The sequence below is a fragment of the Peromyscus eremicus genome, chromosome X (genome assembly GCF_949786415.1).
Source record: "Peromyscus eremicus chromosome X, PerEre_H2_v1, whole genome shotgun sequence".
Lineage (NCBI taxonomy): Eukaryota > Metazoa > Chordata > Mammalia > Rodentia > Cricetidae > Peromyscus > Peromyscus eremicus.
In genome coordinates this window covers 95105495-95132108 of record NC_081439.1, presented here as the reverse complement: position 1 = coordinate 95132108, position 26614 = coordinate 95105495, and the positions used below count along the sequence as shown (strand labels likewise).

The window sequence follows — 26614 nt, the reverse complement described above, 5'->3', positions numbered from 1 at the left end:
GAAATGAAAATACAATCACATCCTTTCCTTTTCTGTTTAATTTCATTCCATATCCTCTCCTCCTGGGTGCCTCTCAAATTTATGATCTCTATTCCTTAATTTTCACACACACACACACACACACACACACACACACACACACACACACAAACACGCAAATATATAAATACAATCTTCTGAGTCTATTTAATGTTGCTTGTATATGTATATGATTTCAGAACTGACCACTTGATATTGGGAACCAGTTAAAAGGATCATCCCTGGGGAAGACTAATTCTTTAGCAGCTGTGGTTCTTTTTTTTTTTCTTTGTTTACAAAGTTTTTTTTGTTTATTTTTATTTTTTTATTTTTTATTTTTTTGGTTTTTTGAGACAGGGTTTCTCTGTGTAGCTTTGCGCCTTTCCTGGAACTTACTTTGCAGACCAGGCTGGCCTCGAACTCACAGAGATCCGCCTGCCTCTGCCTCCCGAGTGCTGGGATTAAAGGCTTGTGCCACCACTGCCCGGCAGCCTGGGGTTCTTTGTTTAGGGGTGGAACCTTGTGAGATTTCCCGCTTTCAACTTAGCATATTGATTGGTATTGTCCCTGTTCAGTTTTTCTTTAGGCAATCATATTGTTGAAATATCGTGAAGCTTCCCTTTCATTACTGGTTCCTACAATCTTTCCTCCTCCTCTTAATGATGCTCCCTGCACCTTAGGCACAGGAGTTGTGGAATATATATTGGGGCTAGATGCCCCACTAACACTTGTCCTCTGAATTTGAGTGGTTGTCGTTTACTGCAGTGGTCTCTCTCTGTTGCAAAGAGAAGCATTTTTGGTGAGGGGTGAGAGCGACACTTATTTGTAGTAAGTGGAATTCACTTAGGAATTGTACTTTTTTAGTCAAGTGGTAGTACTGCATTCTCCTCTAGGACGCATGACCTCACTAGCCCCAGCTAATTTCCTAGCTTTCAAGCACCTGGCATGATTTCCCTGCTGTTGAGTGGTCCTAAGTCTAATTAGAGAGCTGTTGGTGGGGTTTCAGCAGCAGCGGTGGAACGTGCCTGTTGGAGAGTTCCAAGGACGAATTTTTAGACAATAACAGATTCTTGAACTGAGCCATGAGTGTGGTTAGAAATTGAAAGTGAACAGGAACGGAAGTACACATTTCTGTTGGCAGAAGTCCAGTGGCTTCCACGAGATGAGATGTGGTCTGAAGGATGGTGTGACTACAAGCGACTTCCAGGAAATCAAGCACAGGGATGGTATCACTACAAGCGACTTCCACGAAAACAAGCACCTCCTTGGCACCATCCCAGTGATGGCAACTGTTGTGCCAAAGAGACCGCCTCTGGGAGACAAGAGATCATCTCTGCTAGCCAGACCCGATGAAGGAGGCTACAGTAGATACTACTGTCACGTGGATTACCAAAAATGGGATGAAGGCCGCTGTTTTTCTCAGAATCCAAGTAATGGTCCACCCTACAAAAGAGGCCCTTATGGCTCCCGATGGTCAAGAGATGAGTATGCCACAAGCCGAAAGCCTGAATACAGGGCCATGATTAACGATTTTAGAAGAAGACTTTTCTATTCTTCCCATTATTCAAGACAAGGATCTCCCCATAAATGGGGCGCTCCTTTTTGGAGAGAATCACGTGTGGGCGGGAAGGACTCCCTACACAGCAGATTTGGCTCCAGTCTCAGCAGTAGAAGCAGGATGCGCTCCTTCCATCAGTCTCGACATCGATGTAAAGAGAGAGCCATCCAGTTTTTGAAAACATCAAGAGATACTGTGCCTTCAGGTTCTTCATCCAAGGTGTTAAAAAGCCCCAGCCGGCTGACTGAGAAGGAACAGGCTGATGCTGCAAGCAAGTGGGCTAATGAAAATCCCAAGAAGTCAGAAGAAAATCACTTGGCTGAAATGTCCGAGTTTGAGACGGGATCCCAGGCTCCGTTATGTATCAACCAGACAGAAGAACCCGAGTCCAACACAACAGCTGGCACAGAATTGTGTGAAGACAGCCAGCTTAGCAGTCGCTCAAAAGTGATTGCATCAAAAATCACGGAGATTGAGAAGGTTTACCGACAAGTCTGTGAAACTTTCGGGATGGTGGTGGAAAGGCTGGTTGAAAAGGATCGTTCCTTAGAAAAATCTATACAGTTTGCAATGAAGCAGACTTTGCATGAAATAGGTGAACAACATGTTGAAGAACTCAAGCATTTCATTATGGAGTATGATAATTCTACTCCAGATTTTGGAGGCCCTTTTTGAGAAGAATTAGGGCTCAGTTCAAACAAATTTTTAAAGCTTCTAGATTTTTCCCTTTGGACTTTTGAAATCCTTACTATTTTGTGATGAAGAGAAATACTTTATGATAACTGACCCCGTTGCTAGTATCAAATAAACATCTACAATAGTTTTTAAAGTCTCTTAATTAGAATGTTTTCCCTATGTGTAGAATCGTCTAATCCATCTTAATACATCCCCTCCCTTCCAAAAATGATGTTCAATTAATTTTTTAATGTTTGAAAAGGCAGTTCTGGAGAGCAGCTCTCTGTACTTAACTCATGATCAATAGTCTTCCATGATGTGCTGGTCTCCGGGGTATAATTTGTAGTTAGAGATCATTCCAGGTTGCATCATAGGCATTGTTAGCATTTTGAGTTGAGTTTCACTTGTTGCCTGCTTTTTTTCTGCTTTGCAACTTTCAGTGGTGTCAAAATATGCTGTCTTAAGGAAGTAGAACTTAGCTGTCTTGCAATATTTGCTTTGAGAATAATTCTTCTTTTGTATAGGAAAGAAGCACTTAAAAAATCTCTAAAGGACACATTGAAACAAAACCTTCCTCTCAAGTCATTGAACATAGTTTGTCCCTTCTATGAAGTGAGGCTCCTAACTGCTCTCTCTGAACAACATTATAGATAAGACCGATAGGAGGGGGTAACTTGAGACAAAGATGCATTTTAATTTGAAATTTCTCAGAAACTCTTCTGGTAGTGATAAAAAAATTAGACTATACAACAACCTGGAGTTTTGTTTTAGGCCTGTTCTTTATTAAAGAGGGACCTGACAAGGAGCTCATGATTGGGATAAAATGATAGATTTCTTGGTTAGTTTCCGTGATCTTAGTTCTGTAGACTTAGAGAATCTCCCTCTTCACATGTGTTATCATAGAAACAAGGCAGAATAAGGCATCACACCACAGGGAATGTGCTCTAAAAAGGCAGTTCATGAGCTAGGAAACAAGGAGGACCCTTAGAGAGACACATGGATCACCTTGGGAAGGAGAAACAGAGGATATCTACATGAGTAAACTGGGGGTGAGGGGGGCAGTGGGGGAAGGGTTTGGGGATTGAGAACATGGTTAACCTAGGGAACTTGGAGTGGGAGAGTAATGAAAGAGATGTCTGGATAGAGGGTGTCATTATGGGTCTAGGGAAAAACCTGGTGCTAGGGGAATTTCCAGGAATCCACAAGGATGACCCCAGAATAAACTACTAGCAATAGTGGAGAAGGTGCCTGAACTGGCGTAACCTGGTTATCAGATCGATAAATATCCTGTCATCATAGAGCCTTCATCCAGTAACTGATGGAAGCAGGTAAAGAAATCCACAACCAAGAACCAGGCCGAGCTCCAGGAGGCAGTTGAGAGAGGGAATAAGAATGAGGAAGACGGGGTCAGGATCATGATGGGGAAATCTACAGAGACAACTGGACCAAGTTCGTGGAAACTCACGAACTTTAGACCAACAGCTGTGGAGCCCTCATGGGACTATACTACCCTCTGCATGCGGGAGAAACTTGGTCTCTTTGAGGTGCCCCTGGCAGTGGGATCTATCCCTGGTGCATGATCTGGCTTTCTGGATCCCATTACCTATGGTGGGACAACTTGCTCACCCTTGACGCATGGTGGAGGAGCTTGGTCCTGACTCAACTGAATGTACCAGGCTTTCCTGTTCCCACATAGAAGGACTAACCCTTTTGGAGGAGAGGATGGGGCATTGTGGGGGAAGGAGGAAGGAGATGCAGTAGGGATGAGATGGGGATCTGTGGTTGGTATGTAAAATGAATTAAAAAATTAAAAAATAAGCCATTTCGTGTACCCAGGATAAGATCTGTTCCCATTGCTAGGGGATGGGATGAGGAGAACTTGGGGGAAGCGGGAGAAGGGGAGGGAGGAAGAACTGGGGTTGGTAAGTAAAATGAATACTAAAATGTATATAAAAATTAAAATAAAAAAAGAAACATGGCAGAAGACAGCAAGGCCAGCAGAGCTCCCCTCAACTTGTAAGTGAGTCAGTGAACAAGCGAAGAGAAAATTAGGACACTCCACTCACTTCTTGATCCTTCCCTGCATAGCACTGAACCACAATATACAATTTGTGACAATAGGTACATTAAAATCACGGTTTTAATTACTTCCCAATTTTTTTATCTCCTTTTTTTGAGTCAAAGTTTTATAGTCTACTCTTAGCTAGAATGAAAACCATTGTGTAGACCAGGCTGGCCTCAGACTCACAGAGATCCCCCTGCCTCTGCCTCCTGCATGCTGGGATTAAACACATGTGCTACCATCCTCAGTATTCTGTTCGTTATGGCCAAGATGTAACAGTTGATGGTGCATACTTGTAGGCAGATTTTTTTTTCCTTTGGGCCTCCACCTCACAATTTAAAAAATGACATAGAGACATACTATTAATTATGAAAAACTCAGCCTATAGCTTATGCTTGTCCCACTAGCTCCTATAACTTAATTAACCCATTTATGTCAATCTATGTTTTGCCTCATGGCTTTTTACCTCTCTTCCTTCTTGCACCTCCTCTTTCCTCTCCATGTCCCCTGGTGTCTGTGACACACCTAGATGCATCTCTCTTCCTCACTTTTTGCCCCGAAGTCCTGTCTAACCTCTTTCTGCCTAGCTATTGGCCATTCAGCTCTTTATTAAAGATATCAGAAGGCGCCTTGGCAAAGACACATCTTCACAGTGTACAAAACAATTATTCCACAATATATACTTAGCAATATTTTGCCAAGCTCTTCATTGTGGTACTTTGTTGTCACAGCTGGTTAGGTGTATTTGTTGTTTCCTTCCCTTGGCTGCTTGCACAGCACCCAGTACTATGAAAACTAGTCCTCAGGGTGCAGACTTTCGGGTCAGATCCAGGTGGATCCTTCCAGTCCGGTGTCTGAAGCACATGGTATTTTCAGCAAGAGAGACTTACCTCCAACTTCTGTGAGATGGTCAAGGGCAATGTCAATACCACATATTGTTTTGGGACTCTCAAACTCCCCTTACCAACAACTCAGAAGGGAGTGTTTCATCCCTGGTACTAGGGATTTTGCTAGACAGTCTATGGCTTTTTGTAGAAACATTGACATCTGAGGTGGGGGAATTTTCATTTGAAGTACGGATGTATTCACACACACACACACACACACACACACACTCATCAACACATACATGTGATTTTAGATAAATAATCATTGTCTTATTTAGGGTTTCTGTTGCTGTGATGAAGCACCATGACCCAAAAACAAGTTGAGGAGGAAAGAGTTTATTTGGCTTACACTTCTATATCGCTGTGCATCATCGAAGGAAGTCAGGACAGGAATCTGGAGGCAAGAGCTGATGCAAAGGCAATGAAGGAATACTGCTTACTTGCTTGCTCCCCATGGCTTACTCAGCCTGCTTTTGTATAGAACCCAGAACCACCAGACCAGAGATTGTACCCCCCACAGTTTGCTGGGCTATACCCACCAATCACTAACTAAGAAAATGACCTACAGGCTTGCCTACAGCCCAATCTTATGGAGGCATTTTCTCAGTTGAGGCTCCCTCCACTCAGATGATGCTAGTTTGTGTAAAGTTGACACAAAACTAGCCAGCACAATCGCTGTGGCTGTTTTTCAAGCATCCTTACTGTTATTTCGACCTCTTCCCCTCCATCCCCATTTGTATTGACCACCTCTCCACTCCAATGAAAACCTCCCCTGTTTTCACTATTTCCCCTCACATCATTTGTATATTGTTATTCTTCACTCTAGGGCTCCTTCCCATGCCCTCCCCTGTGTGCTACCACTTGACTTTCATAGTTTCTGCATTTACTCCAGGTTTCATATTCACATCTGAAGATTTGGTGGTAGGAATCACAGAAGAATGAGAACATGTGCCATTTGACTTTCTGTGTCTGGGTTAATTCACTTAATACAATATTTTCTAGTTCCATCCCTTTGCCTCTAGATTTCATTTTCTTTACAGATGAACAGTATTCCACAGTGTATATGTATTGCATTCTCATTACCCATTCATTAGTTGAAAGCTATTTAGGTTATTTCCTATTCCTAGTCTATGTGAATAGAGTGGTAATGAACAAGACTGAGCAAGTATCTGGGGTAGGATGTCAAGCACTTTGGACACATGCCAAAGAACTGCATAGCTTGCTTATAAGGTATGTGTTTGCCTGCATGTGTGTTCACACTACATGTATGTCATGCCCACGGAGATCAGAAGAGGTGTCAGTTCTTCTGGAACTGGAGTTAAATAATGTTGTGAGCCTCTAAGTAGGTTATGGGAATTGAAGCTTGGTCCTCTGCAAGAGTAAAAATGCTATTAACCACTGAGACATGAGCCATTTGTTATTGAGAGCCGCTGGAAGCAAAAGTCCGTGAGAGCATACAGCAGTGACAACTAGAGTTGAGAAGGTCAACCTATCAGAACTAAGGGTTCTGTTACAGGAAACCATCACTCAATGCATTATGGAATTCCTGCCTTTTGAATGAATTGGCTGCCACTTGTTGTAAACTTCTTGGGCAATAACAGCTGTGATTCTCCCCATTTACCGTGCATCTCCATGTTATGTGTACATGTAATCTCATGATTGCATCTCAATCTTGGACACAAATTTCCCTATATATTTGGGGTAATTGGATAACTGTCCCCAGCTGTGTTTATTTTCATTAATATATATCTGGCCAGGGCCATTTTCTGGACAAAAGTATTTCAGCAAAGGTTCCTTTTTCCAAAGACAAATGCAGAGAAATAAACATTAGCTCCTCTCACTCACAGATAGAGAAAAGAACCACTAACAATTAAATCCTAAACACCTTACCTTCACCCCGGGTTACTTACACAAGACCCTAATTTAAGAGATTTACTACTCACATTCCTGGGATGATGTTTTAGCCATTTGTTAGTTACTGAGTTAAGGCAGTTACTTCCCACTCACCCAAGGAGATTGCCTGCAAGGCAAGAGAGGAGATAGGTGCCAATCTTTTTTTTGTGCAAAATAAGTTTGAATTCCTCCTCAACCAGGTGCTATTCCTAGAATTTCTCCTCAGCAATTACTCTGAGTGAAAGTGCTTTTACTAACCAAATACTACATGCTCTGACATAGGTTGCTTAGCCACCTAGCGTATGTCCCCCTTCCTATCAGAAAGCAGCTGCAGCTGGGATGAGCTGGAAAAGTGGCACCAAAGACAGTTTAATTTCTTGTGACTTGTTGACGACTAACGTTCTACCTAGCCATTTCTAGATTATAGTTTGAGCACACAAATTCCCTAATTGATCTTAGCCTTTAGTTGACACTACCAGAGAACTCCCCTTTAGCCACTCCCATTTTGGGTTGTAATTGGAAGCTGACAATTATTGCTTTATGTGTGGATCCTTATCTCCTCTCTCTGTGACCCTGAAAACCTCAAGCCTTGCGTTGCTTTGCCAAAGAATTACTGTGTGGGTATATATACTGGTTCTCTGAGAGCACTGGGGAGAATTGATTGATTATTGCTCGAGCTAGAACTTCAATTACTATATTGAATAAATATGTGGAGAGTGGACATCCTTGTCTTGTTCTTGCTTTTAGTGAAATCACTTTGAGTTTTTTGATATTGGCTGTTGGCGGCCTTTATTATGCTTAGGTATGTCCCTTGTATTCCTGATCGCTCCAAGAACTTTATCATGAAGTGGTGTTGGATTTTGTCAAAGGTCTTTTCAGCATCTAATGAGATGATTATGTGATATTTTTTCTTTCAGTTTGTTTATATGGTGTATTACTTTGACAGACATCAGTATGTTGGACCATGCTTGCATTCCTGGGATGAAGCCTACTTGATCATGGTGGATAATTTTTTTATGTGTTCTTAGATTCGGTTTGCCAATATTTTATTGAGTATTTTTGCATCAATGTTCATGAGGGAGATTGGTCTGTAATTCTCTTTCTTTGTTACATCTATGTTTGGCTTGGGAATCAGAGTAACTGTAGCCTCCTAAAAGGAGCTTGGTAATGATCCTTCTGTTTCTATTGTATGGAATTCTTTGCAGAGTATTGGTATTAACTCTTCTTTGAAAATTTGGCAGAATTCTGCATTGAAACCATCTTGTCCTGGGCTTTTCTTGGTTGGGAGACTTTTAATGACTTTCTATTTCCTTAGGGGTTATTGGTCCATTTAAATAGTTTATCTGGTCTTGATTTAACTTTGGTATGTGGTACCTATCTAGAAAATTGTCCATTTCTTTTAGATTTTCCATTTTTGTGGAGTACAGGTGTTTGAAGTATGACCTGATGATTCTCTAGATTTCCTCGTCTGTTTTTATGTTTCCCTTTTCATTTCTCATTTTGATAATTTGGATGCTCTCTCTCTACCTTTTGGTTAGTTTGGATAAGGGCTTGTGTATCTTGTTGATTTTCTCAAAGAAGCAACTCTTTGTTTCATTTGTTCTCTTTGTCTCTATTTTATTGATTTCAGCTCTCAATTTGATTATTTCCTGGCATCTATTCCTCCTGGGTGACTTTGCTTCTTTTTCTTCTAGAGCTTATAGGTGTGCTGTTAAGTCACTAGTGTGAGATTTCTCCAATTTTTTTATATGGACATTTAGTGCTATGTGTCTAGCCAACATCAAGTCCAATACAGAGAAACTCAAAGTAACCCCAATAAAACCAGGAACACGGGGGCTGGAGAGATGGCTCAGAGGTTAAGAGCACTGCTTGCTCTTCCAAAGGTCCTGAGTTCAATTCCCAGCAACCACATGGTGGCTCACAACCATCTGTAATGAGATCTGGCGCCCTCTTCTGGCCTGCAGGGATATGTGCAGACAGAACACTGTATACATAATAAATAAATAAAATCTTTAAAAAAAAAAAAAAAAAAAAAAACAGGAACACACAAGGTCGTCCACTCTATATCTATTCAATATAGTACTTGAAGTTCTTGTTATAGCAATAAAACAGCTAAAGGAGATGAAGGGGATACAAATAGGAAATGCAGAAGTCAAAGTATTATTTCTAGATGATATGATAGTATACTCAAGCAACCCAAAAATTCTACCAGGGAACTCCCACAGCTGATAATCACCTTCAGCAATGTGTATAATACAAAATTAATGAAAAATAATTAGTAGCCCTCCTATTTACAGCTGACAAACTGATTGAGAAAGAAATCAAGGAAACAACAAGCTTCACAATAGCCACAAACAATGTAAAACATATTGGAGTGATACTAACCAAGCAAGTGAAAGACTAGTATGATAAAAATATCAAGCCTTTAAAGAAAGAAATTGAGCAAGGTATCAGAGGATGGGAAGATCTCCCATGGTCATGAATTGGTAGAATTAAGGCAGTAAAAATGGCCATCCCACCAAAAGCAATCTACAGGTTCAATGCAATCCCCATCAAAATTCCAACACCAAACCGGGTGGTGGTGGCACATGCCTTTAATCCCAACATTTGGAAGGCAGAGCCAGGCATATCTCTGTGAGTTCGAGGTCAGCCTGGTCTACAGATTAAGATGCAGAACAGGCACCAAAACTACACAGAGAAACCCTGTCTCATAAAAAAAAATTCCAACACCATAATTTACAGACCTTGAAAGGACAATAATCAATTTCGTATGAGAACAGAAAAGCCAGACTAGCTAAAAATCCTGATAGCATAAAAGAACTTCCAGGGCTATCACCATCCCTGATTTTAAGCTGTACTACAGAGCCATAGGAATAAAAACCACATGGTATAAGCATAAAATCAGACATGTTAGTCTATGGAATTGAATTGAAAACCCAAACATAAATCCATATACCTGTGGACACCTGCTTTTCAATAAATAAGCCAGAAATATACACTGGAAAAAGAAAACATCTTCAACAAGTGGTGCTAGTCATACTGGATATCTGCATGCAGAAGAATGAAAAGAGATCCAGTGGGAGTGTCTAACTGGAGGCCCAAGACACAGGAGGGAGGCCATGCCAGACACTTCCTAGATGGCCAGGATCTCTAAGCACCATCCCTGAAGTGGCCTTTGCAATCAGGAAAAGGTACAGTGCCCTTTTCTCCAAAGACAATTGAACAGGCAGTGGGCCGATGGCTTCTGTATGCAGTGGAACAGCAGCAGAAACAGTTATTCTTTTTTATTTTATTTTATTTTATTTTACAATATAATTTAATTCTACAAATCAACCATGGATTCCCTTGTTCTCTCCCCTCCTGCCCCCCTCCCCTCTCCCCCCACAAACAGTTGTATTTGAAGAGTAACTAAGCTCACACCTCTCAATGGTAGACTGGCATTTAATAGAGGGATGTGGAGAAGAATGGGATGCTGAGATGCAGTCACACACACACTAGCCAAGAAGAATGGAAAGCTGAATTAAAAAAACATCAACAATCTCCAGAATTTAAAATCCTGAATCATGACATGACACTAGTGGAATTCAGGTGTTTCTGGTGTGTTGACTGCTCTCACCAAATGTGAGGTTGAACAGTTGACGTTGTTTAAATCCTAGTTCACAAATGAGTCTGTCAGATATGCTAAGCCTATAGGCTGAAGATGATGCCCCAACACTGTGGAGAAACCTCAGGTGATTGTCCAGGCAGCTGGCTGTTTCTGTCAACTCACAAGTTTTTGGAAGTTGCTTGCATGAACTTCCTGTTTTTATTTTTGTTAGCTAATATTATTTCCTTCTTGGGTCTCTGAGGGAGTTGAAGCTTAGTTAGTTATAACTGAAGATTAGTTAGGATAGAAAGTGAATTAGGTACATTTTGCACTTACCGAAATAGGATAGATAATGGAATTATTTTCTCTGAATTTGTCAAATAAAAATGCACTAGACAGCTGTGCGGTGGTGGCGCATGCCTTTAATCCCAGCACTCGGAGGCAGAGCCAGGCGGATCTCTGTGAGTTCCAGGCCGGCCTGGGCTACCAAGTGAGTCACAGGAAAGGTGCAAATCTACATAGAGAAACCCTGTCTCAAAAAACCAAAAAAAAAAATGCACTAGACATTTTTTAGGTATCTATTGCTTTTATATATGGTATATAGTTATTGTACTTTTCTATATAGTTTTTTATGGTGATATTTTATTTGTATTAAAATGTTATTTGTATGTTAATAAATAAAGTTGCCCGGGGGTCAGAGCTATTAGCAAGCCATAGGAAAGCAGGGCAGTGGTGGTGTACACTTGTAATCCCACCACTTGGTAGGCAGAGCTGGGTAAGTCTCTGTGTGTTCAGGGATACAGTCATTATTGGACACACATGCCTTTAATCTCAATACCAAGCAAGGAAAACCTGGAGGCCTATACAGACAGGCCGTGACGAGGCGGTCATGTGGTTGGGTTTACAACCAATGAGAAGGCAGAACAGGAACACTATATAAAGACATTAACACAGGGGTAGATAGTTCAGAGAGGTAGGACCACTGCAGGAGGAAGGGTAAGGTTTTAGCTCTTAGCTGTGACCTCTTGGCTTTCTTCTTTGCATTGGTTCTGTGTTTCTTATTTAATAAGAAGGTTGGTTACATCTACAGTTTTTCTTATATTATTATATCTGTTTTATTAAAATAGAAATGGGGAAATATGGTAATATTTTATTTGTACTGAAATGTGATTTTATTTCTATGTTAATAAGTAAATTTGCCTGGGGGTCAGAGCTAATAGCATGCCATAGCAGAAGCCAGGCAGTGGTGGTGCTTGCCTTTAATCCCAGCACTTGGGAGGCAGAGCTAGGTAGATCTCTGTGTGTTCAAGGATACAGCCAGCATGGAGACACACACCTTTAATCTCAATACCAACCATAGAAGACCTGGAGTCCTGTATAGATGGGCAGTCACAAAGAGGTCATGTGGTTGGGTTTACAACCAATGAGAAGGCAGAACAGAAAATGTATATAAAGACAGATACACAGGAAGTAGGGCACTTGCTAAGGAGGATAGCAGCGGCAGTGAAGGTTAAGGTTTTTAGCTCTTAGCTATTGCTCTGACCTCTTGGGATTTTAGCTCTGCAATCGGCTCTGTGTTTTTTATTTAACAAGACGGTTACATCTACAAGCTGAAAAGGAAAAAGTTCAAGTAACATATAAAAAAAACTATCAGAATTACACCCAGCTTCTCAAAGGAGAGTCTGAAAGCAAGAAGGTCCTAGATAGACCTTTTGCAAAGACTAAGGGATCACAGATGCCAGTCCAGAATACTATACCCAGTAAAGCTTTCAATGACCATAGACAGAGAAAACAAAATATTCCATGATAAAACCAGATTAAACAATACCTATCCACAAATCCAGCCCTACAGAAATTACTAGAAGGAAAACTCCAACCCAAGGAAGTTAGCTGCTCCCACAAAAAAAAAAAAAAAAAAAACGGCAATAGACAGCAGCAAATCTCAAAGAAGAAAAATGCATACACACAAACACCACCACCAACAACAAAAAATAACAGGAATTAACAACCACTGGTCATTAATATCTCTTACTATCAAAGGACTATATTTGCCCATAAAAAGACACAGGCTAACAGATTGGGTACGAAAACAGGATCCATCCTTCTGCTGCATACAAGAAACACATCTCAACTGCAAAGACAGACACTACCTCAGAGTAAAAGGCTGGGAAAAGAATTTCCAATCAAATGGACGTAAGAACCAAGCTGGTGTGGCTATCCTAAATTCTAACAAAAGAGACTTCAAACTAAAATCAATCAAAAGAGATTGGGAAGGACATTACATACTCATCACAAGAAAGATCCACCAAGACAAAGTCTCAATTCTGAATGTTTATGCCCTAAATACAAGGGCACCAACATATGTAAAAGAAACATTAATAAAGCTTAAATCACTCATCAAACTCCACACATTAGTAGTAGGAGACTTCAACATCCCACTCTCAATACTGGACAGATCTGCCAGATTGAAACTTAACAGAGAAATAAGGGATCTAACAGATGTTATGACTCAAATGGACTTAATAGTTAGCTACAGAATATTCCACCAAACAATAAAGAATATACCTTATCCTGAGCACCCCATGGAACTTTCTCTAAAATCAACCACATACTCGGTCACAAAGCAAATCTCAATAGATACAAAAAAGTTAGAATAACCTCCTGTAGTCTATCAGACCACCATGGTTTAAATTTAGATTTCAACAACAACAAAAATTACAGAAAGCCTACAATCTCATGGGAACTGAATAATCCTCAACTGAATCACCAATGGGTAAAGGAAGAAATGAAGAAAGAAATTAAAGTCTTCCTACAATTCAATGAAAATGAATGTACTGCATACTCAAACTTATGGGACACTATGAAAGCAGTGCTAAGAGGAAAATTCATAGCACTAGATGCCCACATAAAGAAATTGGAGAAATCTCACACTAGTGACTAAATAGCACACCTATAAGCTCTAGAACAAAAAGAAACAAACTCACACAGGAGGAACAGATGCCAGGAAATAATCAAATTGAGAGTTGGAGTCAATGAAATACAAACAAAGAGGACAAATCAAAGAATCAATGAAACAAAGAGTTGGTTCTTTGAGAAAATGAATAAGATAGACAAGCCCTTATCCAAACTAACCAAAAGGCAGAGAGAGAGAGAGCATCCAAATTAACAAAATCAGGAATACAAAGGGAGACATAACAACAGACAATGAGGAAATCCAGAGAATCATCAGGTCATACTTCTAAAACCTGTACTCTTCAAAATTGGAAAAAGACAATTTTTCTAGACAGGTACCACATACCAAAGTTAAATCAAGACCAAATAAACAATTTAAAAAGACCAATAACCCCTAAGGAAATAGAAACAGACATTAAAAGTCTCCCAACCAAAAAAATCCCAGGACAAGATGGTTTCAACACAGAATTCTACCAGATTTTCAAAGAAGAGTTAATACCAACACTCTGCAAATTATTCCACACAATAGAAACAGAAGGAACATTACCACACTCCTTTTATGAGGCTACAGTTACTCTGATTCCCAAGCCAAACAAACATGCAACAAAGAAAGAGAACTACAGACCAGTCTCCCTCATGAACATTGATGCAAAAATACTCAATAAAATATTGGCAAACCAAATCCAAGAACACATAAAGAAAAGTATCCACCATAATCAAGTAGGCTTCATCCAAGACATGCAAGGATGGTTGAACCTACTAAATTTACTGTAAATTTAAAATTTACAGCAAGAAAACAGCCAACATCAAAAAGTTCAGAGATTCTACAAAAGCAGGAACAAGACAATGCTGTTCACTCTCTCCATATTTATTCAATATAGTACTTGAAGTTCTTTTGAGATTCTCTCCATTAAGCTGTTGGCTTGCTGTAAATTGCCTTTATTATGTTTAGGTATGTTCCTTGTATTTCTGAACTCTCTAAAACTTTTATAATGAAGGGGTGTTGGATTTTGTCAAAGGCCTTCTCAGCATCTAATGAGATGATCATGCGGTTGTTTTCTTTCAGTTTGTTTATATGGTATATTACATTGACAGATTTTCATATGTTGAACCATCCTTGCATCCCTGGGAGGAAGCCTACTTGGTCATGGTGGATAAATTTTTTGATGTGTTCCTGGATTCGGTTGGGCAGTATTCCATTGAGTATTTTTGCATCAATGTTCATGAGGGAGACTGGTCTGAAATTTTCTAACTTTGTTGCATATTTGTGTGGTTTGGGTATCAGGGTAACTGTAGGCTCATAAAAAAAAATTTGGGCAGGCATTTGGGAATCTGGTGCCTGTGGTGTGATGCCTTGTGCAGCCTTGGTGCAGTGGGGAGGGGCTTGGACTTGCTTGGGCTTAGTATGCTGGGCTCTACTTACTCCACATGAGAGACCTTGATTTAGGAGAGGTGGGGATGTCGGGTGGCTTGGAAGAGAGGGCTGGGTGTTGGAGAAGGAAGGAGGTGGGATCTGTGGGTGGTATGTAGAGTGAGTAGACAATTTCTTAGTAAAGAAAAATGAGAAAAAAAAGAGAAAGAAATGACTCATATCTCAGTGGTTAAGAGCATTTTTCTCTTGCAGAGGACCAACCTTCATTTTTCATAACCTACTTAGAGGATAACAACATTCTTTCTCTCCACTTCCAGAAGAACTGACACCTCTTCTGATCTCTGTGGGCATGACATGCATGTAGTGTGTATACACATGCAGGCAAACTCATACCTTATAAGCAAGCTATGAAGTTCTTTGGTATGTGTCCAAAGTTCTTGACATCTTACATCAGATACTTGCTCAGACTTGTTCATTACCACTCTATTTACAAAGACTAGGAAAGGGAAATAACCTAGATAGCTTTCAACTAATGAATGGGTAATGAGAATGCAGTACATATACACTGTGGAATATTATTCATCTGTAAAGAAAATGAAATCTAGAGGCAAAGGGATGGAACTAGAAAATATTGTATTAAGTGAATTAACCCAGACACAGAAAGTCAAATGGCACATGTTCTCATTCTTCTGTGATTCCTACCTCCAAATCTTCAGATGTGAATATGAAACCTGAGTAAATGCAGAAACTATGAAAGTCAAGTGGTAGCACAGAGGGGAGGGCATGGGAAGGAGCCCTAGAATGAAGAATAACAATACACAAATGATGTTAGGGGAAATAATGAAAACAGGGGAGGTTTTCATTGGAGTGGAGAGAAGGTGGTCAATACAAATGGAGATGGAGGGGAAGAGGTGGAAATAACAATAAGGTTGCTTGAAAAAAGCCATAGTGATTGTGCTGGCTAGTTTTGTGTCAACTTTACACAAACTAGCATCATTTGAGTGGAGGGAGACTCAACTGAGAAAATGCCTCCATAAGATTGGGCTGTAGGCAAGCCTGTAGGCCGTTTTCTTAGTTACTGATTGGTGGGTATGGCCCAGCAAACTGTGGGGGGTACAATCTCTGGGCTGGTGTTTCTGGGTTCTATATGAAAGCAGGCTGAGTAAGCCATGAGGAGCAAGCTAGTAAGAAGTTTTCCTTCGTGTCCTTTGCATCAGCTCCTGCCTCCAGGTTCCTGTCCTGACTGATGAACAGTGATATGGAATGTAAGCCAAATAAACCCTTTCCTCCTCAACTCATTTTTGAGTCATGGTGCTTCATCACAGCAACAGAAACCCTAAATAAGACAATGATTATTTATCTAAAATTACTTGTATCTGTTCGTGTGAGTGTGTGTGTGTGTGTGTGTATACATCTGTACTTTAAATGAAAATTTCCCCAGCTGAGATGTCAATGTTTCTACACAAAGCCATAGACTGTCTAGCAGAATCCCCAGTACCAGGGATGAAGCACTCCCTTTTGAGATGTTGGTAAGGGGAGTTTGAGAGTCCCAAAACAATATGGGATATTGACATTGCCCTTGACTATCTCACAGAAGTTGGAGGTAAGTCTCTCTTGCTGAAAATACCATATGCTTCAGACACAGGATTGGAAGGATCCAAGCTGGAACTGACCTGAAAATCTGTACCCTGAGGACTAGTTTTCATAGTACTGGGTACTGTGCAAGCAGCCAAGGGAAGGAAACATCAAATACACCTCAGCAGGTGTGACATCAAACTACCACAAAGACCAGCTTGGCAAAAAATCATTAAGTATGTACTGTGGAATAATTGTTTTGTACACTGTGAAGATGTGTCTTTGCCAACACACCTCTGATTGCTTTAATAAAGAGCTAAATGGCCAATAGCTAGGTGGAAAGAGGTTGGACCGGACTTCCCGGCAGAAAGTGAGGAAGAGAGATGAATCTAGGCATGTGACAGACACCAGGGCACATGGAGAGGAAACAGGAGTTGCAAGACGGAAAGGAGGTAAAAAAGCCATGAGGCAAAACATAGATTGATATAAATGGGTTAAGTTATGGGAGCTAGTGGGACAAGCATAAGCTATAGGCTGAGCTTTCCATAATTAATAGTATGTCTCCATGTCATTTTTTAATTTGTGAGCTGGAGGCCCAGAGGAAAAATACTCTGCCTACAAGTGTGCATCATAACTCTTACATCTTGGCCATAACCAACAGAATACTGAGGATGGTAGCACATGTGTTTAATCCCAGCATGCAGGAGGCAGAGGCAGGGGGATCTCTGTGATTTTGAGGCCAGCCTGGTCTACACAATAATTTCCAGTCTAGCTAGGTCCAGACTGTAAAACCTTGACTCAAAAAAAGGAGATAATGAAATTGGGTTGTAATTAAAACCATGATTTTTAATGTACCTATTGTCCCATATTGTGTATTTTGGCTCAGTGTTAAGCTGGGAAGGATCAAGAAGTGAGTGGAATGTCCTAATTTTCTCTTCGCTTGTTCACTGACTCACTTACATGGTGAAGGGAGCTCTGCTGGCCTTGCTGTCTTCTGCCACATTTCTTTTTTTATTTTAATTTTTTATATGCTTTTTTTTTCATTTTACTTACCAACCCCAGTTCTCCCTCCCTCCCCTTCTCCTGCTTCCCTGCAAGTTCTCCTCATCCAATCCCCTGGCAATGGGACCAGGTCTTGTCCTGGGTACACGAAATGGCTTTATTTTTTAATTTTTTAATTCAATTTACATACCAACCACAGATCCCCCTCTCATCCCTTTTCGATCTCCGCCCTCCTTCTCTTCCTAACCCCCCATCCCCTCCTCCAAAAGGGTTAGTCCTTCCATGGGGAAACAAGAAAGCCTGGTAAATTCAGTTGAGTCAGGACCAAGCTCCTCCACCATGTGTCAAGGGTGAGCAAGGTGTCCCAATAGGTAATGGGATCCAGAAAGCCAGATCATGCACCAGGGATAGATTCTGATCCCACTGCCAGGGGCCCCTCAAAGAGGTTTCTCCCACATACAGAGGGTAGTATAGTCCCATGAGGGCTCCACAGCTGTTGGTCTAAAGTTCGTGAGTTTCCACAAACTTGGTCCAATTGTCTCTGTAGGTTTCCCTATCATGATCCTGACCCTGTCTTCCTCATTCTTATTCCCTCTCTTCAACTGACTCCTGGAGCTTGGCCTGGTGCTTGGTTGTGGATCTCTGTACCTGCTTCCATCAGTTACTGGATGAAGACTCAATGATGACAGTTAGGGTATTCACCTATCTGATTACCAGGGTAGGCCAGTACAGCCACCTTCTCTAATATTGCTAGGAGTCTAATCTGGCGTCATTCTTGTGGATTCCTGTGAATTCCCCTAGCACCAGGTTTCTCCCTAGCCCCATAATGACACCCTCTATCCAGATATCTCTTTCATTACTCTCCCACTCCAACTCCCCTAGGTTAACCATGTTCTCAATCCCCATCCCCTTAGCCCACTGCCCCCTCACCCCCAGTTTACTCATGTAGATATCCTCTGTTTCTCCTTCCCAAGGTGATCCATGTGTCCCTCTAAGGGTCCTCCTTGTTTCCTAGCTCATGAACTGCATTTTTAGAGCCCATTCCCTGTGGTGTGATGCCTTATTCTGCCTTGTTTCTATGATAACACTTGTGAAGAGGGAGATTCTCTAACTACAGAACTAAGATCACGGAAATTAACAAAGAAATCTATCATTTTATCCCAATCATGAGCTCCTTGTCAGGTCCCTCTTTGATAAAGAACAGGCCTAAAACAAAACTCCAGGTTGTTGTATAGTCTAATTTTTTATCACTACCAGAAGGGTTTCTGAGAAATTTCAAATTAAAATGCATCTTGTATCTCAGGTTACTCCCTCCTATCAGTCTTATCTATAATGTTGTTCAGAGAGAGCAGTTAGGAGCCTCACTTCATAGAAGAGACACACTAAGTTCAATGACTTCAGAAGAAGGTTTTGTTTTAATGTGTCCTTTAGAGATTTTTTTAAGTGATTCTTTCCTATACAAAAGAAGAATTATTCTCAAAGCAAATATTGCAAGACAGCTAAGTTCTACTTCTTTAAGATAGCATATTTTGACACCACTGAAAGTTACAAAGCAGAAAAAAAGCAGGCAGCAAGTCAAACTCAACTCAAAATGCTAACAATGCCTATGATGCAACCTGGAATGACCTCTAACTACAAATTATACCCCGGAGACCAGCACACCATGGAAGACTATTGATCATGAGTTAAGTACAGAGAGCTGCTCTCCAGAACTGCCTTTTCAAACATTAAAAAATTAATTGAACATTATTTTTGGAAGGGAGGGGATGTATGAAGATGGATTAGACGATTCTACACATAGGGAAAACATTCTAATTAAGAGACTTTAAAAACTATTGTAGATGTTTATTTGATACTAGCAACGGGGTCAGTTATCATAAAGTATTTCTCTTCATCACAAAATAGTAAGGATTTCAAAAGTCCAAAGGGAAAAATCTAGAAGCTTTAAAAATTTGTTTGAACCGAGCCCTAATTCTTCTAAAAAGGGTCTCCAAAATCTGGAGTAGAATTATCATACTCCATAATGAAATGCTTGAGTTCTTCAACATGTTGCTCACCTATTTCATGCAAACTCTGCTTCATTGCAAACTGTATAGATTTTTCTAAGGAACGATCCTTTTCAACCAGCCTTTCCACCACCATCCCGAAAGTTTCACAGACTTGTCGGTAAACCTTCTCAATCTCCGTGATTTTTGATGCAATCGCTTTTGAGCGACTGCTAAGCTGGCTGTCTTCACACAATTCTGTGCCAGCTGTTGTGTTGGACTCGGGTTCTTCTGTCTGGTTGATACATAATGGTGCCTTGGATCCCGTCTCAAACTCGGACATTTCAGCCAAGTGATTTTCTTCTGACTTCTTGGGATTTTCATTAGCCCACTTGTTTGCAGCATCAGCCTGTTCCTTCTCAGTCAGGCGGCTGGGGCTTTTTAACACCTTGGATGAAGAACCTGAAGGCACAGTATCTCTTGATGTTTTCAAAAACTGGATGGCTCTCTCTTTACATCGATGTCGAGACTGATGGAAGGAGCGCATCCTGCTTCTACTGCTGAGACTGGAGCCAAATCTGCTGTGTAGGGAGTCCTTCCCGCCCACATGTGATTCTCTCAAAAATGGAGCGCCCCGTTTATGGGGAGTTCGTTGTCTTGAATAATGGGAAGAATACAAACGTCTTCTTCTAAAGCCGTTTCTCATGGCCCTGTATTGAGGCTGTCGGCTTGTGGCATACTCATCGCTTGACCATAGGTAGCCATAAGGGCCTCTTTTGTAGGGTGGGCCACTTCTTGGATTCTGAGAAAAACAGCGGCCCTCATCCCATTTTTGGTAATCAACGTGACAGTAGTATCTACTGTAGCCTCCTTCATCGGGTCTGGCTAGCAGAGATGATGTCTTGTCTGCCAGAGGCGGTCTCTTCGTCACGTTAATTAATCCACCGTTGCCATCACTGGGATGGTTCCAAGGAGGCGCTTGTTTTCGTGGAAGTCGCTTGTAGTCACAGCATCCCTGCACTTGATTTCCTGGAAGTCGCTTGTAGTCACACCATCCTTCAGACCACATCTCATCTCGTGGAAGCCACTGGACTTCTGTGAACAGAAATGTGTACTTCCCTTCCTGTTCACTTTCAATTTCTAACCATACTCATGGCTGAGTTCAAGAATCTGTTATTGTCTAAAAATTCGTCCTTGGAACTCTCCAACACGTACGTTCCACCGTTGCTGCTGAAAGCCCACCAACAGCTCTCTAATTATACTTAGGACCACTAAACAGCACGGAAAGCATGCCAGGTACTTGAAAGCTAGGAAATTAACTGGGGTTAGTGAGGTCATGCCTCCTAGTGGAGAACGCAGTACTACCACTTGACTAAATCAGTACAATTCCTAAGTGAATTCCACTTACTACAAATAAGTGTAGCTCTCACCCCTCACCAAAAAAAGCTTCTCTTTGCAACACAGAGAGACCATTGCAGAAAACCACAAACACTCAAATTCAGAGAACAAGTGATTGTGGGTCGTCTATCCCCAATATATATATTCCACAACTCCTGTGCCTAAGGCACAGGGAGCATCATTAAGAGGAGGAGGAAAGTTTGTAGGAACCAGAAATGGAAGGGAAGCTTCACCCGTGATATTTCAACGATATGATTGCCTAAACAAAAACTGAACAAGGACAATTCCCATCAATACGCTAACTTGAAAGTAGTAAATCTCACAAGGTTCCACCCCTAAACAAAGAACCACAGGCTGCCGGGCAGTGGTGGGGCAGGCCTTTAATCCCAGCACTCGGGAAGCAGAGGCAGGCGGATCTCTGTGAGTTCCAGGCTAGCCTGGTCTGCAAAGCAAGTTCCAGGAAAGGCGCAAAGGTACGTAGAGAAATCCTGTCTCGAAAAAACCAAAAAATAATAATAAAAAAAAAAACAAAAACCAACAGGCTGCTAAAGAATTAGTCTTCCCCAGGGATGACCCTTTTAACTGGTTCCCAATATCAAGTGGTCAGCTCTGAATCATATACATATACTAGTAACATTAAATAGACTCATAAGATTGTATTTATATATTTGCGTGTGTGTGTGTGTGTGTGTGTGTGTGTGTGTGTGTGTGTGTGTGTGTGTGAAAATTAAGGAAAAGAGATCATAAATTTGAGAGACACCCAGGAGGAGAGAATATGGAATGGAAGGAAACAGAAAAGGAAAGGATGTGATTGTATTTTCATTTCTAAAATTTTAAAAATTAAGTAAGACATAAATATACGAAGCACCGCCATTTTTACTGCTCCGTCTAGGAGCGAGAAGCTGAGAGTTGAAGTTATCTGCTTCCATCCTTTGTGCATAACCTGCTGGAGCCGCTGCCACTATGGATGATTTGGAGGATCTGGTGTACCAGGCAAAGCTGGCAGAGCAGGCCTGGTGAAATGATGAAATGATGGAATCAATGAAGAAAGCAGCAGGGATGGATGTGGAGCTGACAGTTGAAGAAGGAAACCTTTTATCTGTTGCATATAAAAATGTGATTGGAGCCAGAAGAGCAACCTGGAGAATAATCAGCAGCATTAAAGAGAAGGAAGAAAACAAGGGAGGAGAGGACAAACTAAAGATGATTCAGAAGTACCGGCAAATGGTTAAAACTGAGATCAAGTTAATCTGTTGTGACATCCTGGATGTACTGGACAAACACCTCAGTCCAGCAGCTAACACTGGCGAGTCCAAGGTTTTCTATTATAAATGAAAGGGGACTACCACAGGTATCTGGCCGAGTTTGCCACAGGAAATGACAGGAAGGAGGCTGCAGAAAACACCCTCATGGGTTACTAAGCTGCTAGTGCCATCACCATGACAGAACCCCCTCCAAAGCACCCCATTCGTTTAGGTCTTGCTCTCAACTTTTCCATGTTCCACTATAAAATTCTTAATTCCCCCGACCATGCCTGTAGGTTGGCAAAAGCAGCTTTTGATGATGCCATTGCAGAACTGGACACACTGAGTGAAGAAAGCTATAAGGACTCTACGCTTTTCATGCAGCTGCTACCTGATAACCTGATGCTCTGGACCTCAGACATGCAGGGCGATGGTGAAGAGCAGAATAAAGAAGTGCTGCAGTATGTGGAAGGTGAAAATCAGTGAGACACAATAAAGCAAACAAGAGAACACATCTCTGACCACCCTCCCTCCCCTCCGCTTCCCTGGGAAGTTCCCCATTGTCACTGAGAACCAGCAAATTTGACTTTCATATTTGGTCTCAGAATTTAGATTCCTGCCCTGTTGTTTTTCTTTCTTTTCTCCCCTCCCCCTTTTTTAAAACAAAAAACAGTTTTCAGAAGTTCTTAAAGGCAAGAGTGAATTTCTGTGGATTTTACTGGTCCCAGCTTTTAGGTTCTTTACGACACTAACAGGACTGCATAGAGGCTGTTTCAGCATTACTGTATTGCTCCAGCCACAGGCAGCAACATCATCATTAGAAATGGAAATGATGTTTGAAAGCCATTAGACTTCTAGGTGATGCATCTAAGAAAGATTAATCGCACGATAGAGGCAAATGTAAAATGAATTTTTAAAATTAATTTATATAATAGCAAAAATCATAATATTCTAATAAATTTCACTAGTGCAAAAATTAAAGTACCTTAAAATACAAGCTTATAAAATATTTATTTAAAATATTGAAAATGTAAAATGAATTAAAATTAATTTATATAATAGGAAAAAATCGTAATGTCATAACAATGTGGTCTTTTATTTTCACTAACCCTATTGCTGAAGATACCCATATTTGAGTCATAGAACATGGCAGAATCAAGTTGGTAATGACCTAAATGTTTCATCCCTGCTGGCTACTTTTCATGTGCTGGAAGGTGCTATGCAAGCTACCAAAGGAGAGCAGTAATCATCAGTCACACCTATCTATGAAACCTATGAGCCACAACAATGATCAGCCTAACACATGGCCATTGGTGTAATAGTAGCTCAAACAGTATTGGTGTAACCAACCATTTTTGATTGGATTTGAGTTCCTCTCCACAAGATGAAACCCATACTAGCACAGTTATCAGACCAAGAACATACAGCTAGCAGTCATAGGCCCTAGGGGAGAACTTACCACTATCATGCTGCTAAATGGACATCGTATTAAACTGACTTATCATTAGAGCCGTAGAATAATGTATCTCTTATCCCTCATCTAAGGAGCTTTGATTTACAGTAAATGGTGGTTAACATCGTGGCCCACAACTGGCCAAGGTGCAGAGAATAAGAGACAGAAGAATGGTCAGCCCTAAAGGGAACCTATGTACCTCATCCTACCCTCACAAAGTTCAGAGATCATTGAGGAAGAGGACAAAGAAAGAGTATAATAATCTGAGGTGGTGGAGGAATACAAGGAATATCTGGACACAGTAGGGCAGATGCACATATGAACTCACACAAACTGCAACACCTTGAAAAAGAAAACAAACCTGTGCAAGCCCAAGGCAGACCAAATCCCAGCATGGAAGTGGGAGCTGGGCACACAATCCCTGCTGTGGGATGGTCTGTTTGTCAAGTGTGTTGCTAATTAGTCAATAAATAAAACACTGATTGGCCATTGGCTAGGCAGGAAGTGTAGGCGGGACAAGGAGGAGAATAAAGCTGGGAAGTGGAAGGCTGAGTCAGAGAGACACTGTCAGAGAGACACTGCCAGCCACCACGATGACAAATAGCATGTGAAGATGCCGGTAAGCCATGAGCCATGTGGAAAGGTATAGACTTATAGAAATGGATTAATTTAAGCTTAAGAACAGTTAGCAAGAAGCCTGCCACGGCCATACAGTTTGTAAGCAATATAAGTCTCTGTGTTTACTTGGTCGGGTCTGAGTGGCTGTGGGACTGGCAGGTGAGAGAGATTTGCCCTGACTGTGGGCCAGGCAGAAAAACTTAAGCTACAAATCCCCCACCTGCTGCCAAGCCTCATGACCTGAGTTCAATCCCTGGGACCCACATGGCGGATGAAGCAATTCCCACAGACTGCCTCAGATGCAAAGTAGTATAAACAATGGAATAGGAATCCAGAGTTCAGAGTTGAGTTCAGATACTTTCATTGATTAGAATTCAGACTGATTTTTCCAACATTGACCTTATTTTTTGTTTTGTTTTGGGTTTGTGCTGTGGGATGGTCTGTATGTCAAATGTGTTGCTGATTGGTCAGTAAATAAATCACTGATTGGCCATTGGCTAGGCAGGAAGTATAGGCAGGACAAAGAGAAGAATTCTGGGAAGTGGAAGGCTGAGTGAGGGAGACACTGCCAGCCGCCATCAGGACAAGGAAGATGTAAAGTACCGGTAAGCCACAAGCCATGTGGCAAAGTAAAGATTAATAGAAATGGGCTAAATATAAGAGTAAGAGCTAGACAATGACAGGCCTGAGCTAATGGCCAAGCAGTTTAAATAATATAAGAGTTTGTGTGTTTATTTTATAAGTGGGCTCTGGGACTGGCGGGACTTGGTGGCGGGAGCTGGAGAAAAATTCTCTAGCAACAGTTTGGGTTTTTTATAGGGGGCTTTTGGTTTGTTTTGTTTTGTTTTACCTAGAAAAGACAGAAATTAATTTGGAACACAGTAACCAGATGTTGGGCCCTGGCCCCCGTTTTTGGGGAGCTGTTACCTTGCTTGCTGACCTTGATCAGATGTCCTCCCTATGCTAATTCCCTGTCGGTTTCATTCCTGCATATTGGTGGAATGCTAGAATGTAAAACACCTGTAGCCTACTTTTGCCCTCCCAGGTTCTTCCACTGTACTGTAAGTCTGTATTTAAGGCCTCCTCCCTCCTTCAATAGGGGGCATTCTACTGAGAGGAATGACCCTCTGTCTTGTCTCTCTTTTTAATCCTCAGCCTCTCGCTGGGACATGGTGAATGGGTAGTAACGCGGGCATCGCTACAACCAGAAAGCTTCTGAAATCTGATATTTGTCTTCTTTTGAGTCTATAAAAACTTTGCTAATATGAGTTTATGATACTCCTGTTTGCTGAATAACAATGTCAGGTAATTTGATATTTAGCCAATAAATCAAAACTTATTAATGTACTTGTGTCTATTGAATTACTCTTGTCAGAGAACAGGATGAGTTAAATCAATCTCCCTTTAATGAGATCTTTCTTGATGAAAATATTAAGGGTGGATATTTCAGAGTGAGACTTCAAACAAGGTGAATCTTATGGTGATGCAGTCTAAAACCAACAGTGTCCTGATGGATTAAAAAAGAACAATGGTCTTGATAGAGAATTAGATGACCTGGATAAACCTTCAAATGCAAAACATAAAAATACTAAAAAATAACCTAAAGTCTCCACCGATACCTGCTTACTGACAAAACAAAAGAATATTTAGGCTAAGCAATGAATGATGGTAAAATCTCTGAGAACTTCAACTGACTAGCTTCCAAGAGAATTGGGTGAGATTGAGTTAACTCTCAGAATCATGGGGAAATTCAAGGGCTTCAAAGCCCAACAGAAGATCCCCCATGAGACTAGGACAGGAAAATTTACTCCAGCATAAGGCAAACTAAGAAGTAAACCCTCATGGACAATCCAACCCCAAGAGAGAAGCCTGGAGAACTACAGGTAAATTTGCTAGTATCAACCTTTTTAGTGAGTACAAAAATAAAGCCTCAGAATTCATAACCACAAAGAGGTACACATATGAGTAAGTCTAATTCACACTAACTTAATTGTGCCACAAAACCTCAAACCAAGAATTTAATTCATATAGATTCCAGACTCACAGAAGAAAACTCAAATCATTTAGAGGAATGTCCTTTCTCTCAGCTCTCAAACATTCCATTGAATTTTTTCTGAGAAATGATAATGTTATATATACAAAAATTCTTACCTAATTTAGGAAACAAGACTGAAAAAGACAATAGAAAATTTAGGCTAGTGGATCATTATACATTAGAATTATTAGATATGAAACATAAACTGTAGTTAAATATAGCTTAATGAAAACAAAATGTTTAAACATACGAGTAAAGACCAGGCAAATAGGGAAAAGTATATACTTTCTGGAAAATTAAG

The 26614-nt window shown here is 40.9% G+C and overlaps 2 protein-coding genes and 1 pseudogene across 2 annotated transcripts; 2 read left to right on the top strand and 1 right to left on the bottom strand.

The window, feature by feature from the left end:
- Nucleotides 1-1116: 1116 nt before the first annotated feature.
- On the top strand, nucleotides 1117-2251 carry LOC131899683 (periphilin-1-like). The gene is made up of 2 exons (XM_059251168.1): nucleotides 1117-1309; nucleotides 1473-2251. Exons 1-2 carry the CDS (start codon nucleotides 1186-1188, stop codon nucleotides 2249-2251), a joined length of 903 nt encoding a protein of 300 aa, XP_059107151.1. The 5' UTR covers nucleotides 1117-1185.
- Nucleotides 2252-19112: 16861 nt separating this feature from the next.
- Nucleotides 19113-20634, bottom strand: LOC131900147 (periphilin-1-like). Its single transcript, XM_059251516.1, has one exon. The coding sequence runs from the start codon at nucleotides 20632-20634 to the stop codon at nucleotides 19558-19560; it is 1077 nt and encodes a 358-aa protein (XP_059107499.1). The 3' UTR covers nucleotides 19113-19557.
- A 1292-nt stretch (nucleotides 20635-21926) lies between these two features.
- On the top strand, nucleotides 21927-22732 carry LOC131899367 (14-3-3 protein epsilon-like; annotated as a pseudogene).
- The last annotated feature ends 3882 nt before the right edge of the window (nucleotides 22733-26614 follow it).